Genomic DNA, 24539 nt, shown 5'->3' on the forward strand with positions numbered 1-24539 from the left:
TAAAGTGGAAATACACGTTTTTTTTTTGCTTTTTATAGGTTTCTTGAGTTTAAGAATCTTGTAATTAATTTTTATTTTCCACTTACTATTCCCAGTAAAGCCGGTCGAAGTGGCCGTGCGGTTAAAGGCGCTGCAGTCTGGAACCGCAAGACCGCTACGGTCGCAGGTTCGAATCCTGCCTCAGGCATGGATGTTTGTGATGTCCTTAGGTTAGTTAGGTTTAACTAGTTCTAAGTTCTACGGGACTAATGACCTCAGCAGTTGAGTCCCATAGTGCTCAGAGCCATTTGAACCATTTATTCCCAGTAACATTTAAAAAAATTAGTACCCCCGAGATATGATAGGTTTTAGATATTTTCAAATAGCAGCATGTTTGTAAGTATCATTTGCTTTGTTGCTTGAGCCTCAAACTCTCGATGTAATGCAGCGATGTGCTTTAGGTTGTTATTTCGGAAAATATTGTAGTGTAAAATCAGATATTAAATTACTACAAGAAATTAAGCAGCTGCAAGTAGAAGATAAGTGGTACTCTTGTGATCCATATGTGATTAAAAATAAAATAGTGCAGTACTATGTGCAAGGCTGAAGTTGCTTACTCGTATACTCGCACTTGACGGACAGTTTATGAGCTTATTGCATAAGATTAGTATTTACTTTACGTGACTTTCCTTTTCTTTCTTATGCTTGCTCTTCTGTCAACATTTAGCACATAATACTCTTTCGCTTTAGTTAATCGGTACAAAACGGGACATGTCAGATCTAAATACAAGAATGGAAGCCAGTTTCAGATACAAATAAAGAGCGAATCAAGTAATGACTTACGTTTATTTTGTAGTTCCGTAAACAACAGGCTTGCTGTCTTCTCGTTTTAATCACATGTAGTACAAAAAACGGCTTCTGTCTTCTCAGTTATAATTAATTTAGTTCATCATAAACTTTCTCGTAATCAGCGCCTTCTAAACCTATGATATGTTGTAGTATTGGGAAGATTATGGATTCAAAAACCTTATGTGTTGGTGCATTATTCCTAAAATTTTTCTGCCAACATCTGCAGTTATTTGCTTCTAGATGTTAATGCTATCAAGTATTTACAATTAGTTGGAGAAGTAAATAGCATGATTTTTCTACAGTGCTTCAATTATTAGCTTGAAATTTGGTGAAGAGAACTGGAACGGTCTGTATCTAAAGAGATATAGAGATGATTATAGGGCCATAACGCTTCTACAATACGATGACGGCTTCTATATCCACAAAAATTGTGTAGAAGAAAAAATTCCTCAGTTGAGTAAAACGTGCAACCAAAAATGAAAAATGCATGATTGTCACTCTTATCTAGTCTACCAGTCTAATTCGTGAGGACCTAACATACGGTGTTGATAGAGTTTCAGCGGTATTCCCTTAGTCAAAGGAAACGATTTATTAATGAGCAAGCCCAGCCAAATATGTTTCACGGTATTTGGAATTCGAAACTTAAGAAGCAACTGAAAGAATTTTCTTACCTTTACTGATAATCCCCCTCGTTTTGTAGCAATTTACGTTCCATTTCAAATAGTTCCACAGGAAAAATTATCATCGATAAACAAATATAACGAGAGTAGCGGAAAACGAGTATTGCCGAGAGTGTTGTGGAAATAATTGTGTATTTACGTGGATTCCAATTCTTAGAATGTGCACTACACACCCACCTTCCTCGGTCATTTTCTTTCGTGTTGGCTAGTAGCCTTTGAGACTATATGAGCAAAAAATTGCATAAAATTTTTACAGAACGTTCAGTATTCAATGTTACAGTGGGCAGAAGTTTCCATGAAGGGTAACGAGTCCCAGTATCAAACAGCCTCGTTAAGAAAGTAAGAATAGAACTATGGAACGATCACCGATGATGGAACTCTTATGAGTTCACTATTGGCCACAATCGATGGATGAACGTGTGGACATATCAGTCCACATGGTAACATGCAGAACTGGTAATGATCAAGACACAGACACCATTAAAATCAAAGATTTCTATGTGCCGTGGTCCAGGGCATAATTCTCTGCCTAAAGTTTCGTCATCCAGTGCTCGAACAAGCTCAGCAATCCAGAGTTTATCCGCGCAACAAGCAGCTTACCTTGACATACATTCGCGTGACTTATCTTAGGCAAGAGTCTGATGACGATACGAACTGACGGTTGCATGGATACATGTAAACAGTTCGGCTTGCTGACTTGTTTGAGTCTGCAACTGCTTTATGACTCGCTAAAGCCTCTGATGTTTCCAGGATTGTAAGACAAAGTATTAAGCAGTGAACTAAGCTATGGACCACAGCATAATGCCCATAAAACAAATATCACCAATTATATTGACATCATTACCATACCCTCTCTCAGGGTTAGCCATCGTGTAAATATCACTTCCTATACGCATTCCAGATGCATTCCCTGCAACGTGGAGGTGGGTCAGCTGGTGTCGATTCTTCCCAGTTCGACGCATATGACAGACTGTCAATGAAAGGCTTGATATTCAATAGTCCTTTTCGGCGTGCCTCTCGCCCCTCTGATACGAGACAACTGTTGGTGCGACCACAGTTATGACTCATGTTGCTACAGTGCATCCAGCGAAATCAAAAACACAAGCAGCAATTTAGAGACTGTAAGGCACCGACCTGGGTGTAGGTCATCCAGCAGCAGGGCTCGACCTGGTTGGAGTCGAGCCCCCAGAACTCGAGCTCCTCCTCGAAGAGCGGTCCGCACACGTCGGTGGGGTAGTGCAGCTTGCCGGTGCGGTAGTAGTTGAGCACCTGCGCGAACACGCCCGGGTGCCGGTCGAAGAAGTACTCGTTGAGGACGGGGTCGTAGTTGGCGAGCGCCTCCGTCAGCCGCGACAGGCGCGTCGCCGGGATCTTCTTCAGCGTCGCCTTGTAGGTCTCGTGCCGGATGCCGCCCACGTTCAGCACCACGCGGTTCTCCGCGTCCATGTTGATCAGGTTCATCGCGGCGCCCGCGGACCCGATCCCTGCACAGTGCAACAATACACACAATCTGCGGAATGATCTTAGGCAGCAATGGTATAATGTTTGCGCATCACATCAAAATAGATTTGTTGATACAAGCTGTATTTTCAAAGTCGACGTCAGACGTCATCACGCTGAGCTCAGTATAAGAATACTGGAGACAAAATTAATAACCCCCAAGAGAGACTACAGTGATACCGCGGAACATAGCGTCTGGCCTTCGTCACGGCTCCATTTCGATGAGGGACAGGGTACACAATTTTCTAAACGTATGCCATAACCACTGTAGTCAGTGATTTATTATATCCCTTGTTGTTGTTCTGGTCTTCAGTCCTGAGACTGGTTTGATGCAGCTCTCCATGCTACTCTATCCTGTGCCCAGTACCTAATGCAACCTACATCCTTCTGAATCTGCTTAGTGTATTCATCTCTTGGTCTCCCTCTACGATTTTTAACCTCTACGCTGCCCTCCAATACTTAAGTTGGTGATCCCTTGATGCCTCAGAACATGTCCTACCAACCGATCCCTTCTTCTAGTCAAATTGTGCCACAAACTTCTCTTCTCTCCAATCCTATTCAATACCTCCTCATTTGTTATGCGATCTAGCCATCTAATCTTCAGCATTCTTTTGTAGCACCACATTTCGAAAGCTTCTATTCTCTTCTTGTCCAAACTAGTTATCGTCCATGTTTCACTTCCATACATGGCTACACTCCATACAAATACTTTCAGAAACGACTTCCTGACACTTAAATCTATACTCGATGTTAACAAATTTCACTTCTTGAGAAACGCTTTCCTTGCCATTGCCAGTCTACATTTTATGTCCTCTCTACTTCGACCATCATCAGTTATTTTGCTCCCCAAATACCAAAACTCATTTACTACTTCAAGTGTCTCATTTTCTAATCTAATTCCCTCAGCATCACCCGACTCAATTTGACTACATTCCATTATCCTCGTTTCGCTTTTGTTGATGTTCATCTTACATCCTCCTTTCAAGACACTATCCATTCCGTTCAACTGCTTTTCCAAGTCCTTTGCTGTCTCTGACAGAATTACAATGTCATCGGCGAACCTTGAAGTTTTTATTTCTTCTCCATGGATTTTAATACCTATTCCAAATTTTTGTTTTGTTTCCTTCATTGCTTGCTCAATACACAGATTGAATAACATCTGGGAGAGGCTACAACCCTGTCTCACTCCCTTCCCAACCACTGCTTCCGTTTCATGTCCCTCGACTCTTATAACTCCATCTGATTTCTGTACAAACTGTAGATAGACTTTCGCTCCCTGTATTTTACCCCTGCCACCTTCAGAATTTGAAGAGAGTCAACAATGTCAAAAGCTTTCTCTAAGTCTACAAATGCTAGAAACGTAGGTTTGCTTTTCCTTAATCTATTTTCTAAGATAAGTAGTAGGGTCAGTTTTGCCTCACGTGTTCCAAAATTTCTACGGAATGCAAACTGATCTTCCCCGACGTCGGCTTCTATTAGTTTTTCCATTCGTCTGTAAAGTATTCGCTTTACTATTTTGCAGCCGTGACCTACTAAACTGATAGTTCGGTAATTTTCACATCTGTCAACACCTGCTCTCTTTGGGATTGGAATTATAATATTCTTCTTGAAGTCTGAGGGTATTTCGCCTGCCTCATACATTTTGCTCACCAGATGGTAGAGTTTTGACAGGCCTGGCTCTCCCAAGGCTGTCAGTAGTTCCAACGGAGTGTTGTCTACTCCCGGGGCCTTGTTTCGACTCAGGTCTTTCAGTGCTCTGTCAAACTCTTCATGCAGTATCATATTTCCCATTTCATCTTCATCTACATCCTCTTCCATTTCCATAATGTTGTCCCCTTAAAGATACAAAATTGCTGGTATCTACATCTACGTCCATAGTCTGCAGGCCACCATGAAGTGCATGGCAGAGGGTACGTCCCAATGTACTATTTATTACGGTTTCTTCCCGCTCAATTGACGTATGGAGCGCGGTGAAAATAATTGGATGAATGTCTCTGTGTATGCTGAAATTATTCTGGTGTTTTCCTTACGATCCATATGTGAGCGATACATAGTGGATTTCTAGAGTCATTATTTAATGCCGGTTCTTGAAACTTTCTAAGTAGACTTTCTCGGAAAGGTTTGCGACCACCTTCAAGAGTCTGCCGGTTCAGTTTCTTCAGCATCTCTGTGACAGTCTCCAAGGGTTAAAACAAAGCACTGACAATTCGTGCTGACCTTCTCTGGGTTCGTTAGTCCTTTCTGGCGTGAGTCCGAAACACTTGAGCAATATTCTAGAATGGGTCATACGAGTGATTTGTAAGCAATTATCTTTGTAGACTGATTGGCACTTCCGTAATATTCTACCAAAAGAACGAAGTCTGTTACTTGCTTTACCGACGAGTGAGTCTATGTGATCATTCCATTTCATATCACCGCAAAGTGTTACACCGGGTATTTGCAAGAGTTGGCCGATTCCAACAATGCCTCACTGATACTATAATCATAACATACTACGTTTTATTGTTTTGTGAAGTACATAATTTTACATTTCTGGGCATTTAAAGCAAGTTTGTATTCTCTGAAACACTCTGAAATGTTATCAAGATCTGACAATATTTATGCAGCTTCTTACAGACAGTACATCATTATTTTCCAGAAGTTTGAAGTTGCTATTAACATTGCCCGCAACATCATTAATAACAACACGAACAGCAAGGGCCCCAATACTTTCCTGGGGCACACCCGAAGTTGCTTATACAACTGATGATAACTTTCTGTCCAAGACTAAATGTTACGTCCATCCTACCAAAAGTTCTTCATTTCACTCACAAATTTCACTTGGTACCCCATATAATCATAATTTTGACAATATGGGTGTGGTTCTGAGTGAAACGCGTTTCGGAAGTCAACAAATATAGCATCAACAAATACAGCATCTACCAAACTTGATCCGAAGTTTTCGATATGTCATATGAGAAAAGTGTGATTTGGGTTTCACATGATCGATATCATTATGTTCGAGATACCTCATTTATCTGAGCTCGGAATATGTTCTAAGATTCTACAACAAATTTATGTCAGGTATACTGGACGGTAGTTTTCCGGATCACTTCCACTACACTTTTTGTGGACGGGAGTGACCGGAGCTACCTTCCAACTACTGGGTGCAGTGTTTTGTTCGGAGGATCTATGACATATTATAGTTAGAAGAAAGGCTCATTAAGTCGAAAATTCAGCGCAGCCACCGGGCCGTGGAACTTTGGTATATTTAAATGATTTTAGCTGTTTCTCAATGCCGCTAACACGAACACTTACTTCACTCATCTATGCAGTGTACGAGCATCAAATTGGGCCAATTCTCCTGGTTTTTTCTTTGTAAGGGAATATTTTAAAACAGAGTTAAGCATTTCAGCTTTTGCTTTGTTACCCTCAGCTTCAGTTCCCCTGTCTCATTTGCTATGGACTGGACTCGAACTGTGATGTCACTAACGGCTTTTACATACGACCAGAATTTCTTTGCGTTTTTTTAAAGATCATTTGATATGTTCAGTGCCATGCTTCATTTCTGTTCTAAATAGTCGAAGAATTTTTCTACGCTATTAAGAGCGGCAGGTTATTTAGCGGGTCAGTAGGTGTGAATGCGTGTCAGGGTGTTCGTCAAACCAGGAGCAGACCTGAGTGGCATTGTGAACGTGGTCGTCATATTGTAAGTAATGGCTGCCCATTGTGAACTCATCATGAAACTGCATAAAAAAGAGCAGCGCTCGTTCACTGAGCTTGTCGAAATAAATGTTTTGATCATTTTCGCTGTAACGTGAATGAAGGACCCAAGGCATGGCAGGCAAATTTTCCCCACAATATCACAGAACAACCTCCACCCTGAAGCATCCTCCACACACTGCGGGTTAACACTTCATTGGGTCGTCAGTCGTTCAACATTATGAAACATAGCTAAAAATTGACAGGTAATTTGATTTTCATATCACGATCTTTGCTGTGGCAGGATTTTTCCTATTTCTTATTACGTCCGCTACACAACAATAAAATTTTGAACAATTTGAAGTCTGATGTCTCCTGATTCCGATAGGATACAAAATTTCATTGTTGTCCATCGGACCTAATTATAAACAAGAACACATCTGTCAAAGCGAACATAATGATACACAAGTCATATTATCTGCCCATTTTGATCTATGCATCAGAATGTTGGACAAGGAAATATCTGAGCTGAACAGAAGCGACAGTAATGCACTTTCTACTAAGAATCCTGGGTAAGGCGAGAAGGGACATGATATGAAATAAAGCTGTACGATACACATTTCAGGTCAATTACTTCCAAAAAAACTATGGAGAGAAATTGGCTCAAATAGTTTGGCAACATTAAAATAATGGTACAAGAAAGACTTCCAAGATGAGCTCTAGAATTGACAGAGTATGGAAAATCGAAGTCCGCGAACAAGATGGACAGAACAGATGAAAGATGATGTGCCGCCACAAGGCGTCACGCAGCCGCGGCCCTTTCAAATCCGCGTCACCCTTGCGACGTGGATGTATGAGAAACTCACTGGCGGTACTGCGCCTCGTCCATCGCAATACATGTACCACCGCGAGGACCTTCTGGAGGAAGCGGGGATAGAGTCTTGTTTTGGAGAGCAAGCGGGAAGCATGCAAAGAGCAGTTACCAATAGAGGAAACGGTCGTTGTTTTTGACCGCACGCAGTGGCTGCCTTGCAGGGACAGCGGCGACAAGGAAGAATGTGCTGGCCGGATACTGGGAGTATGCGAGACTGGAAGCAATTTGCTTCACTGCTAGCTGGCAATGTAGAACCTGGAGACAGCGAGTTTCCGTGTGTGTGTTGTAAGACGGACTGTTCTCTGCTGATTTAATGTCTGCAAATTTTGTAAGTTAGTGCGGGCTACTGTCTGTATTGTATGTAATTCAGCCTGATCAGCACACATTACATAACCAGTACTCGCTGTGTGACTTGGGTTCGCGCCTATGAATTCCTGATATATATTGTTAAAGTTGTCAGATGCCTGTTTGGTTGGCAACTTTGTTGTCATTCAAGCTTCATTTATGCTTCTGTAATCAACTCGCTCCTTACACTCTGTAGGCAGTTTAATGAGCTATTGGCTGAAATAAGTCATTTCCTTAAGGTCCACTCAATTTTGGTTGATTTTAACTGCGAAGCAACACTGGTGCTTCATCTACAATATTTTTAAATGCAAGTGGTTTTTACACGATTTCTTGGACTTGTCGTTGTTTTCGTCAAATTTTTTATGGGCCTGCCACACAGCTGACTCCTTATTTCACGTTGTAAGAGTTCTCCTTCTGGAAGAGGTAATTCCCTTAAAATATGCTTAAAATTGTATTGTATCAATGAGCAAATAAATGTTGAGAGCTTGTATAACAGGAATAAAAGTAATTTTAGCAAGGGGCAAGAAACACTCAAAGCTACACCCAGTCCTACTACTCCCTATAGCGGTGCAGATGATATGAGCCGAAGAGGACTGAAATGAGAGGATATGCTGAGGAGAAAAGAGAAACTTCTGCTCTGTGAACTGCTTGCACAAGTAGAAGCGTTTCGGGAATAATAAAGAAGAAGAAATCGTCAGTACAGTCCACACCACTCATCGTTTGAAAAGCGCAAAACTGAGACCCGTCAAACCATACTATCCACCTCTGGTAAGTTACTGCGAAGGTTCTCTGTTCAATGGCGCATTGGAGATGGGTAATTTTATGTGTCGCTATGAGCAAACGGACGTCTTCGACGTATCTGACTCTATACGTCTATTCCCTGCAGGTAACCTCTCGGTGTTCATATGGGACACAGTTGAGATGGACATGCGTTCACGTGCCGGCCGGAGTGGCCGAGCGGTTAAAGGCGCTACAGTCTGGATCCGCACGACCGCTACGGACGCAGGTTCAATCCTGCCTCGGGCATGGATGTGTGTGATGTCCTAAGGTTAGTTAAGTTTAAGTAGTTCTAAGTTCTAGGGGACTTATGACCACAGCAGTTGAGTCCCATAGTGCTCAGAGCCATTTTTGAACATGCTTTCACATAAAGCACTAATTACAGTCAGACTTAAACTGGTGGTTATTGACATGGCGTGTAACTGTCCCTGAGCCGTGTGCGGCTCGCATTGGTGCCGTTGGTACGTTAGTATTGTGTAATAGAGATAGTGGCGTCTCATTTTCTTCACAAATGGCTCTGAGCACTATGGGACTTAACATCTGAGGCCACCAGTCCCCCAGAACTTAGAACTATTTAAACCTAACTAACCTAAGGACAGGACACACATCCATGCCCGAGGCAGGATTCGAACCTGCGACCGTAGCAGCAGCGCGGTTCCGGACTGAAGCGCCTAGAACCGCTCGGCCACAACGGCCGGCTCGTCTCATTTTCTTCATGTGTTTACTGGCACCACTGTGTTTGCTAGTCTTGTTTGTCCGCGAGTGGCAGTAGCTGCGTTTATCGATCTCTAGTACCATGGTACTATCTTTGGAAGGACGTCAATTGTTTTCCGGGTCGGATGTGTCGGTTGGGATAGAGGAGCAGGGAGGTCCGGCAGTGCACAGGCATTGCCGGATCGAGGGGCTGTAGTTTGGAGGGCCACAACCTCGTTGTCCACCGGACCCAGGACGACTGAGATGAGCGAACATTAATCCAGTAGTGAAACCTCCACTATTTTGAGATCACGCCATTTGTTCACGTGTTGTTGCTTGCAGGATCACTGAGGCGAAGAGCAACGAGTGGAGTGTTTGGAGTCGGCGAAATTAATTAGCCATCCTCTATTTCTTTTTATTAATCATTGAATTCCTTGTGTTTATTGAAGAAGTTCAACCAGCGGTATTGGTCTGGCTAGTGGCCCCTAATGCCTCAGTTACCTGCCCTTGAGGTCTTGCCGCTGCTGTCCAATAAGGCGTGTAGTTCGACAGCCTCCTTGAGTGCGGTTCGGATATTTTGTTCTATTGGGCTATCTTGGTCGTAGTGGTTCCTTCTACTTCTGCATGTTCTAAACACCGGGTTCTGAAGATGCAGTGCTGTCCGCCCGTTCCGCCTTGCCGCTGTGTTGGTTACCAGACGTTAGGTAGATTTTGGCAGAGTGTTAGTCTGCATTTAAACTGTCACTAGTTTGAGTTGCCATCCGATTAAGTGAATACAACTCTTGACCTCCTGTCTCATCAGTTACGAAGTTGAGCGACTTTCGCAGGCCGATTCTTCGAGCACTGTCTGAGATCCACTTCTCTCTTGATTTGGTCACATTGTGATGACTGTCGATAAGGCCTTCAGCTGTGAATGCAATTTGTCTTAAGAATTTTTAATTACATATTGTCTCCTAATATGATTGACCTTTTTTATAATATTTTCGTAAGAATTTGCTATCTAGGCCTTCAGCCTTCAAATTGTTTTCGAGTAATTACTATTGGGGCCTTCAGCCAACAAATAATTTGAATTTTTTGTCAATAAGGCCTTCAGCCGTGAATGCAATTTGTCTAAAGAAGTTTCAATTAGTAATTGTCTTAACAGTCATATTTTATAATTGTTCCTTATTGTCAACTTTATATGCAATTGGTTCCAAATAAAGTGTACGTGATTAAAAAAAAAAATAACGAGCAACGAACTGTAACTGAGTAAGACCCCGTCCACACCGAAATCTGCCTTTCCCTAAGTACCACGTCTCAGCCCTCTTGTCCCTGACGATTAGGATTCTATTATACCCACAGTTCTTAGGTCGTTTTACATGGCTGCGTGTGGTACACTATTCCTTGCAGATACGTTTGACCGCGTTGATACATAAACAAATTGTGCAAGTAGTGGCCATCTTCAGATGTGCATCTACTTAAAGGCCTCGTACAGGCACAGTTAGACACTTTGAACACCATGGAGTCACTTGACATTTCAATGGCTGTACATTATATCGCCAAACAGTGCAGGAGCAGGGAGTAACCCTGAGTCGCGAGTCACATCCAAATCATCGATCAGTATTAAGGAAATATGGACGAACTAGACGAGGAGGTTACTCTCGATCCGATCCAGTCGCAGTAATATGACCACCTCCTACGTTCAACGTCAACGTGCAAGCACTTACAGGTGGTAGGTGGCAGCACTAGCAGTGGAGGGTGTAAATTATCAGGCTTATTGGCCGGCCGGGGTGGCCGAGCGGTTCTAGGCACTACAGTCTGGAGCCGCGCGACCGCTACGGTCGCAGGTTCGAATCCTGCCTCGGGCATGGCTGTGTGTGATGTCCTTAAGTTAGTTAGGTTTAAGTAGTTCTAAGTTCTAGGGGACTGATGACCTTAGAAGTTAAGTCCCATAGTGCTCAGAGCCATTTTATCAGGCTTGTTGGGAGGACGTGGAAACAGTGCCGTCGTATTGCAGAAGCAGAGCGACATATCTGACGTCCAAAAGGCCATGATCATTAGGTCCCGGTTCCAGGATGAAAGCCTTTCCGAACTGGCCTAGTTTGTGGTGGCAGGGGCGATCGACGGTTGCGGAGATGTGTGCGAGCGAATAGACCGGCAACTGACAGCTCAGATGAATCACGGGGCTACCTACAGCGTCTCCTCATGGCTGCTCAGCGAATGTCGCTGCCCATGGTCCTCTGCAACACACGTCTGGGACACGCACCAATGATGCCTGCTGTTCATCGGCTACCATGACTGGAATTTGAATGCCAGCACCGCTAGTGGACATCCGATGAGCGGAGGCATGTGGCCTTTTCAGATGAATCACGCCGTTGGCGTGTACAGCCATTCAACAACTGTCGGAAAGGTCCACGTCGGCGCTGTGATTGTTAAGGTATGAGGAATGTTTTCGTGGCATTCACTGGGTGGCCTTGTTATTCTGGAAAGCACAAGGGATCAACAGAAGTATGCATCTATCCTTGGGGAGCATGTCCATCCCTAAATGCAATTTGTTTTTCCTCGGCACGATGACATCTACCAGCAGGACAATGCAACGATTCACACACCTCAGAGTGCGTGTGCGGGTTCGAGGAGCACAAGGACGAGTGTACTGTACTCCTCTGGCCGCTACACCCTCTCCCTTCCCCAGACTTTAACCCAATCGAAAATCTCTGACGCCACCTCAATCGTTCGATCGGACTGTTCGTGCCATGGATCATCAACCGTGAAACGTAGTGTAGCAGGCTACGGAACTCGAGTCGGCATGGTTCCACATTCCTGTCGGTACCTTCTAGAACCTCTCGTCTCGCAACGGTCCTCGCTGCAAAATGTGATAATCCTGGCTTTTGAGTGCTGGTCACATTAATGTCACTGGAAAGTAATATACTACATTCCCGTCTACGGCGTAAATTAGTGTTATGACCAAGGTTTTCGCATATCGTAATGTTCTGGTTGCAAGATCGCTGTGCCCACTCCAAACTTCCCATGGCCTGGTCCTAATCTGTGCTTAAACGCACATCTTCGTCACTGGGCATCACGCCGATCGCAAACATGTACCATCAAAATTATGCTTTCTCACAAGCATGAGTAACTTAGTAGCTTAAATCACTTAATAAAGGGAAAGCTTCCAAGACGTATTTATACCAGATAGGTTCCTTTAGGACTATGCTGTGACGATAACTCCATACTTTGGAATAACTTACAATCGCACGCGCGACGCAAGGTCCGCAACTAATGACTGGGAAGTTGCACGGATGACATCAACTTCAAAGAAAGGAAACAGGAGTAACCCGCTGAATTACAGACTCGTATCATTACAGTACATTTGCAGTAGGAATTTTGGAATATGGGCTGTGTTTGAATATTATCAATTACCTCAGGCAAAACGTTCTGATGAGAATTAGTCACAACAGCTTCAGAAAATCTCGCTCTTGTGAAAAACGACTACTTATTTATTCACATGAAGCAATGAGTCTTATCGACAGGGTATCTCAAATAATATCCAAATTTCTAAATTTCCAGAATACTTTCGACAACCTTCCTCACAACCGACTTCAGTCTGCATGCCTACGGAGTATCGCCTCAGTTGCGCGCCTGGATCTGGGATTTCCTGTCAGAAAGTGACAGTTCGTAGTAATTTACGAGAAGCCAGCGAGTAAAACAGAAGTGATGTCTGATCTTCGTCAGTGAAGTGTTATAGACCCTTTGTTGTTCCTAAACAACATAAATGATTTAGGAAATTGTTTGCAGATGAAGTTATGGTTCAAATGGCTCCAAGAACTATGGGACTTAACATCTGAGGTCATCAGTCCCCTAGAAAAAAATGGCTCTGAGCACTATGCGACTCAACTGCTGAGGTCATCAGTCGCCTAGAACTTAGAACTAATTAAACCTAACTAACCTAAGGACATCACACACATCCATGCCCGAGGCAGGATTCGAACCTGCGACCGTAGCGGTCACGCGGTTCCAGACCGAAGCGCCTTTAACCGCACGGCCACACCGGCCGGCTCAGTCCCCTAGACCTAGAACTACTTAAACCTAACTAACCTAAGGACATCTCACACACATCCATGCCCGAGGCAGGATTCGAACCTGAGACAGTAGCTGCCGCGTGGTTCCGGACTGAAGCGCCTAGAACCGCTCGGCCACATCGTCCGGCGATGAAGTTATGATTTACCGTCTAGTGAAATCATCAGAAGACCAAAACCAATAGCGAAATGATTTAGACATGATATCTACAGGATGCAAAAAGTGGCAATTCAGTCGAAAAAGTGACAAGTGTGAAGTCATTCACATGGTTACTAAAAGGAATTCGTTAAATTTCGGTTACACGATTAACCATACAAATCACAAGGCTGCTGATTCGCCAAAATACTTAGATATTACAATTACGAATAACTTAAACTGGAACCATCACATAGACGTTCTGGGGAAACCGAACCAAAAATTGCGTTTTATTGGCAGAACTCGTAGATGATGCAACAAGTCTACCAAAGTAACTGCCTGTACAACACTTCTCCACCGTCTTTTGGAGTGCTGCTGTGTGGTATTGGATCCATACAGGATTGACTGAACACATCGAGAACGCTCAAAGAAGGGCAGCTTGTTCTGAATTATCGCGAAATAGGGGAGAGAATGTCACAAATATGACACTCGGTATGGGGTGACACAATTAAAACGTTTACCTTTAACGTTGCGGCGAAATATTTTGATGTTATTTCAGTTACCAACTTATTCCTATAGGTGCGAAAATATTCTGCTGGCGCCCGCGTAATAGTGACAAATGACTATCGTAACAAAATAACAGAAATCAGAGCCCACACGGAATTATTTACTTGTTCGTTTTCCTCGTGAGCTGTTCGAGAGTAGAACAGCAGAGAAAAAGCTTGAAGGTGGTTCGAGTAGAACAGCAGAGAAAAAGCTTGAAGGTGGTTCGATGAACCCTTTTCCAGGAACTTATTTGTGAATTGCAGAGCAGTCATGCAGGTATGCTTTTAGTTATGGTACTAACATACATATTTAGATTTTTATTGATATAAACGACACACACGTAGCAAGTGTTCAAACTAATTGCCATGGTTCTCGAAGCGTGTATTAAAACGGTAAATAAATTTTTAATAATTTCCTCAAATGTATCTTACGTCTGTTCTGCCATGAGACAGGATACTGCCAAGTAGTTCCTCTTCAGCCTCTACTGGTTTTTACCCACCAACGACTTCACGTAACCCCATAGCTAAATGTGAAAACTTTCGACTTTCTGGCCACTACATCCTACGGCATCGCCCGCGACTTCGCTCATGTTCGCCATCTCATACACAGGGTATTCAAAGAAAGTGTGCATGTTCCTACAGGAGGTTGTATTGGTTAAAAATGAGAAGAAAATTTCCTATAATAATAAGTCCGGAAAGCAATACCTGCTGGGATATGAGCCACTGAATATCTGCGGTTCACATCCTGAATTTTAATTGTACGTTTAAGATCCACAAGAAGTGGCAGAGTAAATTACAGCTTTATGCACGTGTGGGCAGACGCAACTCTTTGACCAATCATGAAGGTAAGGCGTAAGGATCGCTTCAGTATCCCATTATGGGCAGGAATTGTCGGTGACAGACTCATACGGTCATACACTTTACCAAGCAAGTTAACAGTTGCTGCATATACTTGATTTCTGTGGGATGAGTTAGCAACGCTGTTACAGAACGTAGCTCCTACAGAAATACAACGACTATGGTTGCTACACTTCGTGTGACAGTACCTCACCGCAACGTTCACGTTCGGTGGATACGTGAAGAATGATCGGTAGCATGACCTGAACCTGTTGGACTTTTGACTATGAGAAAATTTAAAAGCATTTGTCAACTAGCTCTTTGCTTTCCATATTTCAGGAGGAACTATTATGGACCAAAGCAAGGAAAAATGTCCAGTGCCCATGAGCTCTACAATGCGTATCATGCCTTAAGAGCTATCAGCAGTGTTTCAGTGGAGAGCTGTGTTTGATTGTAGCGAAGACGAGAACGTGCTCATAGCTCTTAACGTATCCATTTTTTCTAAAATCTGTATGTATGTTTGCTGGACTTCTTTTCCATGTTTTGGTGTAAGGATCCTGTCTTCAAAGTAAGGATCCTGTACTCCCCCTGTACATACAGGGTGTTACGCGATACCTATTACGGGCTTCTAGGGGATGTAGACGGAAACTAGCAGGCAAAAGTTTTGTGAGGAACCAGTGTCCGAAAATATACTGTTCCGATGTAAAATAAGTTTGAACTTCGGATCACTTTCAGATCTCCCGCTTCATGGTACGCACATAGCAGAGAGCTCTGACCTGCGTGCTCGACTTGAGCCAATGGTTTGGGCAATGTTTCGATTAGACGTCATCCGGCTGACTTCCATCTGGCGAAGAACGTCCTCTTCATAGTCGAGAGCGTGGCGCGTGCTTGGAGCACCAAAGTCGACACTCCTAGTTGCGAACTTAATAGTTTCTCGCAGATGTTGTTGTAGTAGGACGAAAGTAGTAAGTAGTAACAACAGTGACAGGTATGTCGCCCTTTTCTCAGTTAATGTCCGTACCGTGAACGGAGAGATATGAGAATGATCATACTTCAAACTTGTATTATATTCAGTCTCACAGAGTCCACGTCCTAATCTAAATAGTCGTTTGGTTGCCATATTCCCGAACGACTTTAAAAATTACGAAGAAATGTTATCTCTTTTGCCTTAATTGATTGCACGTCTTTAAAAGCTCAGTTAAACTCTGACTCTAATAGTGGATTCCATCTGTCTTCCATACCGACTTTTGTTTCTGCTCCTACCACAACATCAGTTCTTCTGCCTCGTCGATTCCTTGAATGTATTCTTCCCGTTTATCCATCCTCTCCTCTGCGTTTGGCAGTGGAATTCCTATTACACGTTTAATATCGATACGTTTGCTTTTAGTTTCACCTAATTCTGCTTTGTATATACTATACTGCTTTTCTAAATACTGAATGAACCCTTCTTACGCTTTTTTTGTGTTTTTTCACATGTCTTCAGAGGCATTTGTCCTAACTAAATAACCTCTTTATTTTATTACTGAGTGACTTCTATTTCTACGTTTCTGTCTTTCCCTAAACATTTTTGTACTTCCTTCATCCGTAGATTAACTGATAAATTTCTTCTGTTACCCAAGCTTTCTTCACAGTTACCTTCTGTACTCCTATATTTGTCTCCCAAAATTCTGTGACTGCCCATTTTAGGGTTGTCCATTCGTCTCCTTACTGTGGTATTAACGTAACGTCTAGAGTCTTCATTTCTCAGTACTTCAGCATGCCACTTCCTTCGATAACAAGCTTCCGGACGATTCATTTCAACTTCACTCTACTCGAAATCATTACTAAATTCTGATCTGAGTCTATATCTGCTCCTGGGTACTCTTTTCAATCCAGTATCTGATTTCCAAATCTAAGTTTTATCACGACGTAATCCAGCTGGAATTTTCCAATTTCTCCAGACCTTTTTCCAAATATTTCTTCTCCTCTTGGTATTTCTGAACAGTGTATTCGCTATTACTAGCAGAAATATATTGCGAGACTCAATTAGGCATTCTTGTTTCTCATTCCTACTACCAACCCTATATTCTCTCGTAACTCTTCTATTCCTTCCCCTAAAACTATTTCATATCCTCCATTATTGTTGTTATCTTTCTTTAAATACTGAATAATCTATTTGACAACCTCATCTTCCTACTCTATCTCTTCATATTCTATTTGCGACGTCGGTTTGTATACCTGAACTAGTGGCGTGTTGGCACTGCATTGCTGTTGATTCTTCATGAGAACCATCCTGTCACTGAACTAAGCTCTTTAATTGGTTCTTTGCCCTACTTTCGTTTTCATTACGATTCCTACTCGCACTATACCATTTGCCTGATATCCCCGAAGTTATTATCCTGCATTTCTCATAGTGGTGCCAGTTGCATTACTCATTGCAGCAGTATTATCGGGAAAGCGGAGATGCGCAGTTGTCGTCAGTCCTGTAGAAAATATGGGTCAACGTGCAAGAAAACCATCAATATACAGCGTCTTCCTGTAGAAGATAAAAAAGTGTCATTGTAGGATACAATTTACCGTAGAGGAAAACCACGAAGTACGCTGTCAGGCGTTTTACTTCCATCATTTTTTCCTTCGTCTGTTGTGCCCCGATCTCCAGTAAATTCCTATGACACAGTATCTCACCACAGAATGTCCCTTGCGTGCTACTCGTGACGAATATATTTCAATTTCTCTTTTCCTCGGGATACAAGTAGATAACATGTAGTGGTTGCAGTCACAACATAGGTTCACTAAATCTAAAATGCAAAGTCACTCTCTGTCTGAATATATATTTCCATTCCCAAAATTTCTAACCACACCACATTTGATGGAATTTATTGAAACTTTCATTCTTTTAAGAATGTGATTCATAATTACTGGAAATATATCTGATCGTAATAAAAAGGACTGGAAATTAATACTACGGCCTGGCTAGAAAGGGCACTGTCATGATCTGTATGTACATTTTACTATTCTTTGGGTACCTATCTAGAGCGCATTGTACTTCGCACACGATGAAAGATAAAGTGGGGGGAGACAGTGTTCAACAAATAGATTGTTTGCCTGCTTGTCCTAGTTTTATTCTCTAAGATACGAGAAAAATTTCTAAATAATTCTTAATTCTTTCTTTCTTTTGCAGAGACCATATTTAACACATCCAATACCGAGTACACTTTCAACTCAGAAGGTCTTCATAGTAAGAGTTGTCTGTAACCTATACATTTAGGAGAACATAATAACTATCTCCCTTACAGCGTATTGGCATCATTTTGCGGAACAGTTACTGTTTGTATATCAAATTTGCCACGTTATTGCCACGGGAATCACTGAGCACTTTATTTTAACCTTAATATTTATTGCAGTAAATTAAATTGTTTAACGACTATACCGGTTTCGACTATTTAGTCATAATCAGGAGTCTATTAGAAAAGAGCTCTAGTTGAAGCCTCATTGAAAAACTCTCCCCTGGCATTCTCTGGCACAGCTGTGGCTCAAGATGTACAGAGTGGCCCACGGGAAACAATACATTTTGAACTGGACACTGAGCCATGGCCGGCTCGCGTTGATACCTTGTTCTTTGGCATTCGTCATTATTGAGTGGCGTCTTATTTCTGCTTGAGTTATTGCTAGAACGGGTTGCTGACTTGCCTCCGTCAGTGGCAGCAGCAGCTGTACCAACTTTTTGTGACCGCTATATTTCCGTGTGTGGTGTGTGCGGCAGTCGGTCGGTTTGAACAGAGCACCGGGGAAGTCTCTGCGGCGCGAAGTCAGGCCGGGTCCGATGGTGGCGTTCACACGTTGTCGGATTTGTGAGGCGCTAGCTGCGAGAGCTACAAAGTTTGTTGCCCACCGAACCTGGACACTGATGTTGAGTGATCAGTTAACCTGTTATGAAACCTCAACTGCTGTGACCTCTCTTTGTTCATTGCCGGTTGTTGCTTTCTGGGCCGTTCCCGCAAGCAGCTACGTATGGTGCGTTGGAATCGGCGAAATTTAGCAGCCGTCTTCCTGTATAATATATAACTATTGAATTGATTGATACTTATTAGTGAAGTGCACCAGCGTTATCTTCTGTCTTGTGGCCGTTAACGTTCCAGTTACCTGCCCTGGTCGTTAGTGTAGTTTTCCGGCAGTGTGTTTTTCCTCGCCATGTTAATGCTGTCCGGCACGGCGTGTAGTTAGACAGCTTTGGTGTTGTTCATATCTTTGAGTGGTAATTGTCTCTTGATTGTATTTAGACGCCAATTTTCAAGACGTGGTGCTGATCGTATCTTCGTTCTCGCTGATTTTTCCGTTCTCGTGTTGTTGGTCGGGTGGAAGAGAATTGATTTGGTTGTTGGTTGATCCGTCAACCGTCCCTGCATCGGGTTGCCATCCGATTATTTACTATTACGCTTGGCTGCCTGTCTCATCTAAGCTTATGTTAGTTACCCCCTCAGGCCGACCCTTGGAGCACTTCTCAGCACCACTGTTCTGTTGTTTTCGATTGTGATTTTCTTTTAGTCTCAAGCACTGTGTGAGGCCTTCAGCCGTCTATTAATTTAGTTTGTTTTAATGTTAAGATAAGGCCTTCAGCCGTCTTAAATTAAAACTTTGAAGGTTCTTGCTTAAACTAATTTTTTTTTAAAGAAAGGGGGATTTTGCGCATTGGAAATCCTGATTATTATCCAGGCCCGAAGCCTTGAGTTGTTCTATGTTTAGTATGTGACCTTCAGTCGAACTTTACGTGCAATATTTTAAGCTAAGACCTTCAGCCGTCTTAAATTAAAATTTGAAAAATCACTTGTTTAAAACTTTGAAAATATTTTTCTCTATCTGAATTCTTGTTATCCAGGCCTTAAGCCTTGAGTTGTTCTATGTTCGGTGTGTGGCCTTCAGCTGAGTTTTAATGTAAAATTTTTAATTAATGCCTCCAGCCGTGTGTATTCCTTAAGGCAATTTTAGTAACTTGTGTTCGGACATTCAGCCGTACTGTTTTGCATGCTTTTAAGGGCATGTGTGACTAGGTGTTTTAGCAAAATAAAGTTTGTATGTTTTGTGCGACTGACAGTAACTGATTTTGGCCCCTTTCCACAACTATAACAGGGACCGATGACCTATGTAGTTTGGTCCCTTTAATCTTTAACCCAACCAACCAACCAACCACAACTATAACGCGATCCGCTATGTCCTGCGAAACCAGATTTCAGCCATTCTGCAATAATTTAGAGTCTACCGCATCTGATCAGGCCCATGTAGTATGCAGCTGAGTTCAGTGCAGAACGTCGTCCAGTGCAGGTGGCTCTGAGGCAGTGCAGTGGTTCCGGAGTGTGCAGAGCGTCCGCCGTTTAAGGAGCCGCCATTTCCGTATTCCACTAGCGCAATATCTAGGTGGATAATACGATGGCCTGGCTTGAGCCGGGATGGCCTGACAGTTTCTGTAAGCAATGTGAAGCGTAAGGGACCTGAAATGAGAGTTCGAACGCCGAAAAGCGTACGACGTGTTCGTCCAGCTCTGCATCGGAGCCCACAGCGATCCGTCTGTCGCTGTTTCAGAACATTTCACATCCCTCGCATGTCTATGCAGATGATTGTGGAACAGGATTTAAAGTTTCTTCGCTATAAGCTGCAAGTGTAAGGGAGTAGGCGCAGTTTCTGTACGACATTACAGGACAGAATTAGCCAGTACGACACACTTCTGATAAATCTTGATGTGTGACGAGGAAAAGTCTCATCTGAATGGGTTTGTCAAGAAACGAAACTTGGTGTTACTCGATCACACACCCACAGCTCATTCATGAAAAGGCACAGATTGCCCATAGGTTGGTGTACTTCAAGGACGACAACGGCCAGATCCGAACGGTATGCGGTCATCATGAACAACTTCCTCATTCCACAACTGCACGGACATTACCGTCTAAACACGATGCCGTATAACTACGATATAGTTCCAGCAAGATGAGGCTACAGAAATACTGCTCACAGTTCTCTGAGCCGCCTTCTTCTGCATAAAGCACTCTCACGTTACGGTGGTGTACCCTGCCCGGCGTGATCACCTGAACTTTCAGACCCTGATTTTTTTCTGTGGTGTCATTTGAAGAACAAAGATTTTTTTCAGGAGAGTTTTACAATGCTGATGAGCTGAAAGCCGCAATCCGGGAAGAGATAGACGTCATTCTTCTAGAAACGACTGAGAACATAAAGAGGAGCTTCCGTGAACCTCTTCAGCAATGCTTCGCCAATTATGGAAGACATCTGTATAACGTAATTTTTAAGAAATAAATTTTAACTTGGCATTTCAGAAACGGTAATGTGTCTATAACAGATAGCTACACACATTAAAAGAAGTTTGGCATCACCCCAGTTCCCGGAACTCCTGAAGACAGACGTTCACTGTGGATATTGTATCACAGACACAGTCCATTTGAATGTTCAGAGATGTCACTAAACCCGCCCATAGATGTAAACAACCATGCATGAGCAGCGCCTATTAAATGTAGGGGGTCCGACAGTGATCAGTTCCAGTCATTCCACCAAGAAGGAGGTATACAGGTCGTGTTTTCTGTAGTTCAACCATGCCTAGACGATCGATACAGCGGTTCGATCGCGTCCGCTTTGTTACTTTGTGCCACGAAGGGCTCTCAGCAAGGGAAGTGTCCAGGCGTCTCGTAGTGAACCAAAGTGATGTTGTTCGGACGTGGAGGAGATACAGAGAGACAGGAACTGTCAATGACATGCCTCGCTCAGGCCGCCCAATGGCTACTAATGCAGTGAATGACCGCTGCCAACGGATTATGGCTCGTAGGAACCCTGGCAGCAACACCACCATGCTGAATAATGCCTTTCGTCCAGCCACAGGACGTCGTGCTACGACTCAAACTGTGCGAAATAGGCTGCATGATGCGCAACTTCACTCCCCACTTCCATGGAGATGTCCATCTTTGCAACCACGACATCATGCAGTGCGGTAGAGATGGGCCCAACAACATGCCGAATGGACCAATCTGGTTTGGCATCACGTTCTCTTCACCGATGAGTGTCGGGGATACCTTCAACCAGACAATCGTCGGAGACGTGTTTGGAGGCAACGCGGTCAGGCTAAACGCCTTAGACACACTGTGAAGCGAGTGCAGCAAAGTGGAGGTTGCTGCTGTTTTGGGATGACATTATGTGAGGCCGCTGGTGGTCATGGAAGGCGCCGTAATTGCTGTACGCTACGTGAATGCCATCCTCCGACCGACAGTGCAACCATATCGGCAGCATATTGGCGAGGCATTCGTCTTTATGGACGACAATTCGCGTCCCCGTCGTGCGCAACTTGTGATTGACTTCCTTCAGGATAACGACATCACTCGACTGGAGTGGTCAGCGTGTTCTCCACACGTGAACCCTATCGAAGGCGCCTGGGATAGATTGAAAAGGGCTGTTTATGGACGATGTGACCCATCATCCACTCTTAAGTGATCTACGCCGAATTGTCGTTGAGGAGTGGGACAATCTGGACCAACAGTGCCTTTATAAACTTGTGGATAGTATGCCACGACGAATACACGCCAGGCATGCATCAATGCAAGAGGACGTGCTACTGACTATTAGAGGTACCGGAGTTTCCAGCAATCTGGACAACCAACTCTGAAGGTCTCGCTGTATGGTAGTACAACATGCAATGTGTGGCTTTCATGAGCAATAAAAAGGGTGGAAATGATGTTTATGTTGGTCTGTAATCCAGTTTTCTGTACAGATTCCGAAACTCTCGGAACTGAGGTGATAAAAAACTTGTTTTGATGTGTGTATGAGTTATACTGGTGTAAATACACGTTAAACGTCGTAATAACCAAATAAAATGGAGTACTTCCGGTCAGTCACCGTATATGAATTGCTTAAATGACCTATTGATCATGACTAGTCAGTCGAAACCGTTACAGCCATTAAACAATTTGCGTGACCATTTACTGAAATAAACTTTATTCTTGGCACTTTGTTGTGGTGTCCGTGGTATATGGCTAGATATAGATAGGATCTCATTTAATGGCTCGATTGCAAACTGGAAATGGTATTTGCCTAAAGGTGACAATAAAGTATGGTCATCGATACTTAGTGTAATGTATCATTAAAATCAAAACATCATTAGATGCTTCAATTCTCATTTTACATGAAGCTGCTCTAAACGAAAAGCATCAGCTGATATTTTTGACCCAAATGTATCGGGTTCAACTGTACACCCTGCTAGTTTTCAAAAGAACTGGTAAGCTACCAAACTAGAGTAGATTTTGCATAAAGAATCATTTGTTAACGAAACAAAAGAACGAGAGAAAATTTTGTAAACAGAAAGAGAACTGGAAAACACGTAAAGATTAGGAAAATAATCTGCGTCTTGTTGGTTGTTGACACATTAGAATCGTATCATGGAGGTGCAGAGTTCGAATAGGAGTCAAATAGTCCTGACAGGAGTTACGTGATGTCGATCAAGCACTGCTTCATCCTATGCTGAGCTGTAGATATGATTGAGTAGCACTCGGCGACCAAGTGACACTGTTATCAGAAGAGAGTACCTAACTGAAGTGGTACCAGACCGCTGGTGAATAGGGCGGCTCAGAGCACTACTAAATGGATCAGGACGGTTTGTTCTCATAGCAATGGCCAGCGCTTTCGGACAACTGCGGCAGCGTTCGTACTTCGCTTATTGCGTATGTCTCCTCAATATTTCAAGTTTCGACGAGAAACAGTTTTTCCCCTTTGCCGGAAAACTTATACTCCATCATTTTTCGGAAGTGCGTGCGGGATATTATTAAGTCTTGTACCGACACTTAGAATGACAGCATTTCATAAATTCTCAAAGCGAGTCACTTGCAAAATTTTTAAAGCACTTTACACTGTGGGGTAAACGAGCATGCGATAAAGATAACATAGCAACTATGTTACCTTTGACGCATGCGTCTTTACTCCACACTGCAAAGTGCTTTAAAACTCATGCAAGCGTCTCATCTTGAGAATGACTGAAAGGCTGCCAGCAAAAATATCGATACAAGAGGTAACAATGTCTGGGATGAATTCCCGAAAAATGATGGAATACTCGATCCGCCAGGAAAACTTCAAGAAACACAGATATTATTCATGTATCTGCCGGACGTAATAGAGCGATGCTCTCAGTGGATCTAAAGATGAAACGCGTATGATGTGGAAGCTAGCAGTTCATTGAAGAAGTATGTACTGTACTGATGACGACAGAATCCGCGACGCAGGAAGGCTTGATGAGTGAGTGAGTGAGTGTGCGTTTGTGTGTGTGGTGAGCGGAGCTAGTCGGCCTGGGGCGCGTGAGGTTTGGAGTTCTGGATTGTACACTAGAGAACGAATCGGCTCCTGTGAAGGCACCGAATGTAGTTTTCACTGTTGGGTCATAGCCTGTCCTGTGAAGCGGTTTCCGTGAGTGGATGTTATATTCTGGAAAACACAACAGCGACTTGGTGGTAATTTGGCCGTTTTATACAGTACTGAAGGTGGTCCGGTCTGTAGCAGGTTTAAGGAATGGAAGGACGGCGGCCATCCTGCCTAAGTTACATTGTTTCCGTGTATGTCCTTAGCTCTCGCGCA

At 43.2% G+C, this 24539-nt stretch overlaps 1 protein-coding gene across 1 annotated transcript in view; it reads right to left on the reverse strand.

Moving 5' to 3' along the window:
• Positions 1–24539, reverse strand: part of LOC124776875 (potassium voltage-gated channel protein Shaw-like) — a 382737-nt gene that overhangs the window by 255319 nt on the left and 102879 nt on the right. The window contains exon 2 of the mRNA XM_047252057.1: positions 2643–2992. Within this exon, the coding sequence (XP_047108013.1) occupies positions 2643–2969 (327 nt within the window). The 5' untranslated portion in view covers positions 2970–2992. The remainder of the gene's footprint in view (positions 1–2642; positions 2993–24539) is intronic.

Source organism: Schistocerca piceifrons, chromosome 2 (genome assembly GCF_021461385.2).
Source record: "Schistocerca piceifrons isolate TAMUIC-IGC-003096 chromosome 2, iqSchPice1.1, whole genome shotgun sequence".
In the NCBI taxonomy this organism is placed as follows: Eukaryota; Metazoa; Arthropoda; class Insecta; order Orthoptera; family Acrididae; genus Schistocerca; species Schistocerca piceifrons.